Here is a 7,700-nt window from a genome sequence, read left to right on the forward strand (position 1 = left end):
CGTGTTAACCGTTTTTCCACTGTATGTCGAGAATAAACACGCTTCCGACGTAACGTTTCGAGCCGTTCGTGTCTATCGATTCCTCTCCAAATCCTCGAGGATCAAGAGCGACGACGGTCGGGAAAAATGGCGCGGAAATTGGAATCCGGGAAACCACGGGCGACTTTCTCGCGCTCGCTCGCCTCGAGCGAGAGATAAAAAAGAGAGCAAAGACAGAGGTAAAAGTACGAAAAAGAGAGAGAGAGAGAGAGAGAGAGAAATAAAAGGAAATGGAAAAAGGTGAAGAAAGAAAAGAAGTTAATCTACATCTCCACCGTGTTCGGCCTTCGCGACTGTGCGATGCTTCCAAGAGAGCGAGGGTGACGGGAGAAAGAGAGAGGCAATGAGAGAGGAGAAAGAGAGGCGAGAGGCGGCGAGAGAGAGAGAGAGAGAGAGAAAAAAGGAGGGAGCGGGGATAAAAAGGTAGGACCGGTGCCGCGTTGATGGGCCTCGCTAATCCACAGCGTGACCATCGACGAGGAAGTTGTACAAGAAGAAAGTAAATTCGTAATTGTTCGGCTGCACGGTGTCGCTGCTGTAACTAACTCGCCGCCGCCACGAACGGCCGCTTTTTCTCTAAGGCGGTGCTCGTTGCACGTTAACCGGCTCTTTCTCTCCGTCCCTCGCGCACCCGCGGAATGCGCATCCTGGGAAATAAGAAAGTTTCGCCGGATTACGCCGATAGACGATGCAACGATCTCCCGTTGCCCGGCCCGGCGTCGATTTCGAATTTATTCGCGATAATTGCCCCATCGAGCGTGAATTCCACGGTTTAATTGCTAAATTTCGCACCGTTCGCCGCGATATCGCCCCTCCGCTCGATATCCAGCAGCGGTAAGAGGAACAACCCCGCGAAAAGGTCGACGCGAGTCGATCGACGTCGTCGTCGTCGTCGTCGTCCCACGCGAGTTTCCTTTCCTTCGGGCCTAATGGCCACTCCGGATCGAGAGGATTTTTCCGCTTGTTACGGCACGGCCACGATACCGCGCGCCTTCTTCGTCGTTTCTACGTCGCAGAAAAGTGCACCAGCGACGCTTGGGCCACGGTGAAAGCAAGAACCCTGTCCCCCCTTGTCCCCTAGATCGACCGGGGGGGCGCACAATCCCGGCAGGCCCTCTCACTTTCGCTCTCCGGAGAAAGTCTGGCCGGCGTCACCGCTGGCCGCCCTCCACTCTGCCCCCCTGCTGCAGTCGTCACACCGCCGCCACCACCGCCACCATCGCCACCGCCATCGCCATCGCCATCGCCACCATCGCCACCACCGCCGACGCCGCCGCCGCCACCGCCGCCACCGTCGCCGTCGCGAGAACGCCGCCTGACCACCACCTTCTGCCTCCCGTTAACTCCCCCCTCGCTCCCCCCCCTCACGGCCCTTCCTAGGCCGCCCCTGACTTCGCAAAAGCGCTTGCATCGCGCTCGGCAAGGCGAGCACGACTCCTAGCTTCGCTGCCGTAAGCACGATAGAGAGACCGCGAGTCTGACGTGGAACGAGGAGAGAGAACTACCGAGCGGAGAGAGAAGTCGGTTCTTCTCTCCGTTCCCCTTCACGCCACTTGTGCACTTCTTCTACGGTGTGCTCTCGAGCCGACGGGGGTTAATGCACTCCTAGAGCAAGCCATAACCTTAGCCGGGGCCCTGGAGAAGCGCGGGAATCTTGGCGTCGTCGGACGCACCGGGCGCGCCGAGCGCGCCGTGTTTACGGAATCGTCGCTACGGTCGATAATTGCGGCAGCGGAAGACGCGTTGCGTTTCGCGTAACGCACCAGGCCCGATGGACGTCGTCGCGCGTCCCATCCGCGAGCGATCGTTGCAGGGGCCCCAGCTGTCGCCGCGCCATCCACTTTCCTCCGCGCGGAATTGCTCGCCGCGAGATGATCCGCGCTGGATGCTCGATGCTTTTCGTTTTGCACGGTTTTGTCTGGCCGAGCGTTGCGTGTGTACACGTACAGGCTCCGACTCGCGGAGATACGCGAGGGAAAAATGCACGGACGACGGTCATCGAGATTCGTGTGGACGCGAAACCTTGGAACTCATTGTCTACGAGCGATAATTGGATGTACTTGGCTACAGTTTCGTATACGTGTGTGCACGCCACACGCTCGGTAGAGAGAATAGTTTATCTCTCGTCTCTATCAATCTGTCTCGCTCGTTCGCGCTAGACGATAGAGTATAGAGGTATACGACGGTCCAGGGCCGACAAGCGAACGCCTTGGAGGCGTAATGACGATCGTAGAAACTCTCGAGGCCGGTCCACGAGGGCCGACGGTTTTATGAATGCGCGAACGTGATAGAAGACTGAAAGAAAGACAGACACACACGCATCGATACCGTGCAGGTATCGGGTTTTATGCTACCACCGGCGTACGATCCGGCGAGAGACGAGTCGCGATAACGGCGACCCACCGGATAAATTTTCACGCGGAATCTTCCGTCCGATCGGACCCGCTCGATCGTGGATTCGCGCTGCTCAGGGGCATCGATTTCGATCGAGGGTCGCCTCGCTTTCGAAATTCGCCACGGTTTTACGCGCCAGCCCCGTGTGCCGATCCGCCATCGTCCCGACGAGTTCGCGTTTCTCTCCTCTTGGCATAGTTTCGCACGCGAGGAGTCGTCGCGACGCGCCGATTCGTATCGCGCCGCGATCCAGTCCACCGGCGCGCCGATTTCGCAAGCGGATCGGCGACGCGACCGGCATCGCCGTTTCCAAAATATTTACCCGAAAAACCACCGTGTCGATACTCGAGCGTTTTAAACGATATTGCAAAACGGCCTGTAGTCTATAAACAAAGCGAGGTCGCGTGGCAAAATCAAACGAAACGGGAGACCTCGCGGAAAATTCCGCATCGCGCTCCGTCCTCGAATTTAAACGATAATCAGCAGGGGAATAGCAGATTACCGCGTACTATGAACCAACCGAGAGTTTCATTCTTAAATCGTCTTTACCTACGCGTGCATTTACTACACGCTACACTCTCTATACCGATCTATCTATAACGCTAGATCACGGTTCCGCGAAACGCGTGTCTCTTCGCCTCTGACTCCGAATCGCGTCTATTTTCCACTCGGCTTCTCGCACACTCCGGTTTGCCGCGTTTATCCGCCATACCGAATTAGAAATCGCCCAACAACGAGTCCACGGTTGGACGTAACTCGAAAATTGTCGAAACCCGCGAAATTTCGCGAGGTCTCGACCCATCTCCAGGCCACGAGATACCAACCTACGAACTCTCGTCACTGACGACGGAGACTCGGGCCAAAGTCAACCAGCGTGTAGAATTGTATCGAAACGGAATCGAAGCTTTGGAGCGCAGATAGGGGACCGATTGGCGCGCTCGTTGGAAACCGCGTGGGCCATCTCGTGGCCATCTGCACGCGAAGAGAATCGCGCACACGTGTCCGATCCGCGGGGCGAAGCGTTGAAAATAACCTCTTAAGCGTCCCTGACGAGGTGGGAATGTTGAGTTTGCCGCGAATACTCTGTTAGCTCGTGATTTGCACTTCCTAGTCGAGGCTCGTACGCACCGACACAGCGGCCACGCGCATTCTCTACGCGGTATACACGCGTACGTGGCACACACGAGCGAGAAGCACACAGCGAGCAGAGTGCGCGCGGGACCGAGATGGACGAGAGTGTTGGTGAACGTCACGCGAGAACGGCCGACGGTGTCGGTGTAAAACTAACAATAATAATAAGGTTGAGTCATGTGGGGCCTTCGAGAGCAAAGAAGGGCCTTGATTTGTGCCCCGGGCAAGGCAAAGATCTCTGTCTCCCCGTCAGCCGATCGTTTCTCTCCTTCCTTGATTCGACGTGCTTTTTTGGAGCTGCGAGCCTGCTCTCGGCGATTTCTACGTTACATAGAAACCAACTCGAGGGCAAACGGATCGTAAAGACCTGCAGCACTTTGCTCGACGCCCATTTCTATCCACTCGCTAGCCACCTCTCGTCTCTCGTGCATCGATCCATCATCCATCCATCCATCGATCCTTCTTTCCCTGAATTTACCCGTGTCCCCCGGGGATCTTCGCTGGGCTTTCGGAAAGAAGCTGAGAATCGCGCGTGGATCCTGGCATTTCGGCGACTCGCCGATGACACGTCCGAGATGGTGATCCACGCGCAGCTTTCTCACGGTGCACCGTGCAACGACGTTGCCCCGTAAAAGCCACCGAAACTTTCAGTTCGATTATCGTTTACGAGCACACGCGTATGTCGTTCGAGTTCCAGCGCGAGTTTAACGGTTATTGGCAAGCCGGACAACTTCCTCGAAGGCGACGGACACTCTTCAACGCGCTCGATGGACCTCGATCATCCCGGGACCATCTATAAAAGACACGTTTTATAATCCGCGCTCGCTCGAACAACGGGCTGACAATTCCACGCGCGAAACGCCGTCACCGGTTGACTGGCCAACAATCGGCCAGGAACGCGATTGGGTGCTTCGATCAATCTTCGAATTCCAACGAGCCTTTCTTCCCGTGGCTTTTGGAAATCCGCTCGGACGTTCGGCCAGTCCGGCAGAGAAGGTCGTTCACGTCAATCGCGTCGCGATCATCGAATCGCTGCCACGAGATGGCATAACGATTTATTTTTATTCCCAACGACAGCAGCGTTCGCGCGCGCGAGTTTGAAATTTTATCTGCGAGTCGCTCACGATTATCGCTGCAGCGGAAGGAAGCTCGCGAGTGGCGCCAATGGTCGCCGCGGTGTTTACCGTTGCTTCCACGACAACCGTGACCGGGGACCGGTATTTTTCCCGCGACGCGTCGCTAGTGAGCGATATCGGTCATTCGCGACCCTCGATGGGCCCAAATATCGGTGCGAAGATCGAGCCAAAGATGCGTAAAGATGCGTAAAGGTGCGTAAAGATGCGCAAATATCGGCCGATCGCTAAGCTCCGCGTCCTCCGGCATCGTGGAGCGGTGCACTCGGAGGCTGGATACGGAGTCTTGGTTATTTTATGCATAATCGGAAGCCCTCGATGGGCCCAAATATCGGTGCGAAGATCGAGCCAAAGATGCGTAAAGATGCGCAAATATCGGCCGATCGCTAAGCTCCGCGTCCTCCGCATCGTGGAGCGGTGCACTCGGAGGCTGGATACGGAGTCTTGGTTATTTTATGCATAATCGGATCGGACGTTTTACGAGCAAGTGCGTGGCACGTTGTGTCTATCTGTGACGGCGAAGGAATATTAGCGTTCCGTAACTAGCGTTTCATTAGCGGTATCGTTGTTGGAGGATCGAGGAGCGGCCACGGAACGAGCCTGCGAGGAAATTACGAGGTACTAAGGGCAACGATGAACACGCGGATCGGGGGGGTCGCGGGGGGGAGCACGCATATTTATAACGGAAATAGATAGGACTCGTAAACGACGAAACGATGCCGGTGCCAGTTATGCTTAAAAATAGCCAGCCGCCTTTCGATCTAACTTTTTCATTACGGGCTCTCGATACTTTGTTGCCTTTACGCGTTACCCGTTCTCTCTGCACCGTGAAACCGGTTTAACTCAAAGATCATCCGGAACGATTCCATCGCGAGGTTTCGCGTGCTCGAATTTCGAATCGGGCCCCGATCGACCGATCCCGATCCCGATCCCCGCAGTGGCGGCGAGAGCGTCGGTGGGGAGGGGGGCGGGGGGCAACGGCAGGAGGATGGGGAGGACATTACGCATACGAAAAACGGTCAGTTGGACGTCCGATATCGAGTCACGTCGCCGTACGCGATCCTGATCGTGAATAGACTACGAACAGCCGCAAGGAAAGGGAAAGAAGAATGGTAGTGGTAAAAGAATCGCGGGAAGTTATGTCGAACAGGGTATAGATAGCGGCGACTGCGAGCGGCCTTCCGAGCTCACACAGCCTTCCGCTTTTATTGCGCTGCGAGAGCCGTCGTCGTCGTGGCGGTAGCGCCACAGCTAGGGCTGAGAGTGCCAAGTTAAACGATCTCTCACCGATGGACAAGCTGTGACATCACTTCGCGGCAGAATCGCCTGCTAGAATTCCATGCACGCCTCCCGACAGTCTATTTCCACCTTCGGTTATTTAGACGTTGACCCGGACTCTAGTCGCGCGTTAATAACTGTTACTTTCCGCGCTTTCCCGCTACCATGAATGAGCAGCGACCGCCATTAACCGTGACGCGGGGCGTATCGCGGGGGTTGTCGTACACCTATGGCCAGGGAATAATTCCTGCCGGTCGGGATATTGTCGACCGGTGTGTACGTGCGTGCAGCTTTCTATACCGTTTTGGCAAGATTCTTCGGGACGAAAATAATTTCGGTTCGCGGATTGCATAATGAATGGCGGGAAATAAAATCGCGCGGCGCGGGACCGCAAACAAAGCGGCTCTGAACAAACAAGACGTTCTTTCTGCATACAGCTCGCGAGATAACGAACTCCACGTGCCGCGATAGTCGTCCACGTGCTAAGGGACGATCTCGTCTAACCATCCTATTCACGAATTTCGTCTCTCTCGCCGGCAGAGTTCCCGCCATCCTCGATTTACCTTCGCGCGTCCTTCGCCGCGAGACGCACCGCGGTTTATCGACGTAACGCCGTCCGTCGATCGAGCATCGATCGTTTTCCCGTACACGTCGCACACGCCGTTTCATCCAGTCGACGAAACGTTGTTTTCTCTGCGCCTTGTAAAAGTCGCGCGCGCGGCCCGCAATAATGCAAGCCACTCGGTTTTAACGGGCATGTACTTAATCGTGCATTCCGCTGTTTTGAAGGTAAACCGTTCCAAGGTGAGCTAAACTCAGAAGTAATCGCGGTACACCGAGAGTTCAGGGTTAGTTGGCCTACTGACGTACTTTAGGATATCCCGAGGGGTCGAGAGGTCGTTGATACGAAGCGGCGAGGGTGGCAGGCCGAGCGACCTTGAAGAGCAACTTCCAGGATCGATGTCTGCCGAGTACACGTGTCCCAGCGACTCCTCGTGCTAGCCTGCTCCCTCCTAACCGTATCGCCCTACGCCCTTCTGCTTCCCCTCGAGCTTCGCGGACACGTGCCAGCACATAAACAACCTTTCGAGACTTACCTCGTGACCCGTCGACATTCTCTTCGTTCGCGGTTTCTCCGTGACGTCAACCTTCGCTGTTTTTTCGCCGTCCCGTTCTAACCGCGATGCTCTCCTTTCCATCGGGGGAACAGTTACAACGGAAAAGCTTAATTCCACCCGACACCTTGACTTCCTGCCGATTGCGCGCCGCGCAGGTAAGCTGCCTACTACTCTTTGCCTAATCTTCGCCACGGTTTAACCGAGTTTCAACCGATTTTTAACCCAGTTTTAACCCAATTTTAACCTGGTTTTAACCCGATTTCGAACGACATGAGATCGCCTCGAGCCTCGAAGCCGAGTCGTCTCTCTCTCTCTCTCTGATTCTACGTTTCCCCGATACGTTCTAGGTGCTCTGAACTGGGTGAACGCGCGAGAGGACACCGCGCCCAAAGTGGTGGTGAAGAAGATCGAGGGAAAGAAGGAGACCTTGGAGAGACACGTGCCGCAAATGCTGCTGAGGGGAGAACAGGTCGCTATAATCGTCAAAATCAATTGAGCCGGTGAATACGTCCTACCACCGAGGAACGGACACTGGTGACGTCACGCGACTCCGCGTTGCGACGCATCGAATCGGTGGACGAGCTACGCCACGCGATGCTACCAAGGA

The 7,700-nt window shown here is 55.8% G+C and overlaps 2 protein-coding genes across 4 annotated transcripts in view; one reads left to right on the forward strand and one right to left on the reverse strand.

The window, feature by feature from the left end:
* Lsm11 (U6 snRNA-associated Sm-like protein LSm11) overlaps nucleotides 1–7,677 on the forward strand; it is a 26,808-nt gene extending 19,131 nt beyond the window's left edge. The window contains exon 5 of the mRNA XM_017909816.1: nucleotides 7,441–7,677. Coding sequence (XP_017765305.1) covers nucleotides 7,441–7,589 — 149 coding nt within the window. The 3' untranslated portion in view covers nucleotides 7,590–7,677. The remainder of the gene's footprint in view (nucleotides 1–7,440) is intronic.
* Eip74EF (Ecdysone-induced protein E74) overlaps nucleotides 1–7,700 on the reverse strand; it is a 183,786-nt gene that overhangs the window by 154,711 nt on the left and 21,375 nt on the right. The gene's annotated exons all lie outside the window — the stretch shown is intronic.

The sequence above is a fragment of the Eufriesea mexicana genome, unplaced genomic scaffold (assembly GCF_001483705.2).
Source record: "Eufriesea mexicana isolate 0111107269 unplaced genomic scaffold, ASM148370v2 scaffold58, whole genome shotgun sequence".
NCBI lineage: Eukaryota > Metazoa > Arthropoda > Insecta > Hymenoptera > Apidae > Eufriesea > Eufriesea mexicana.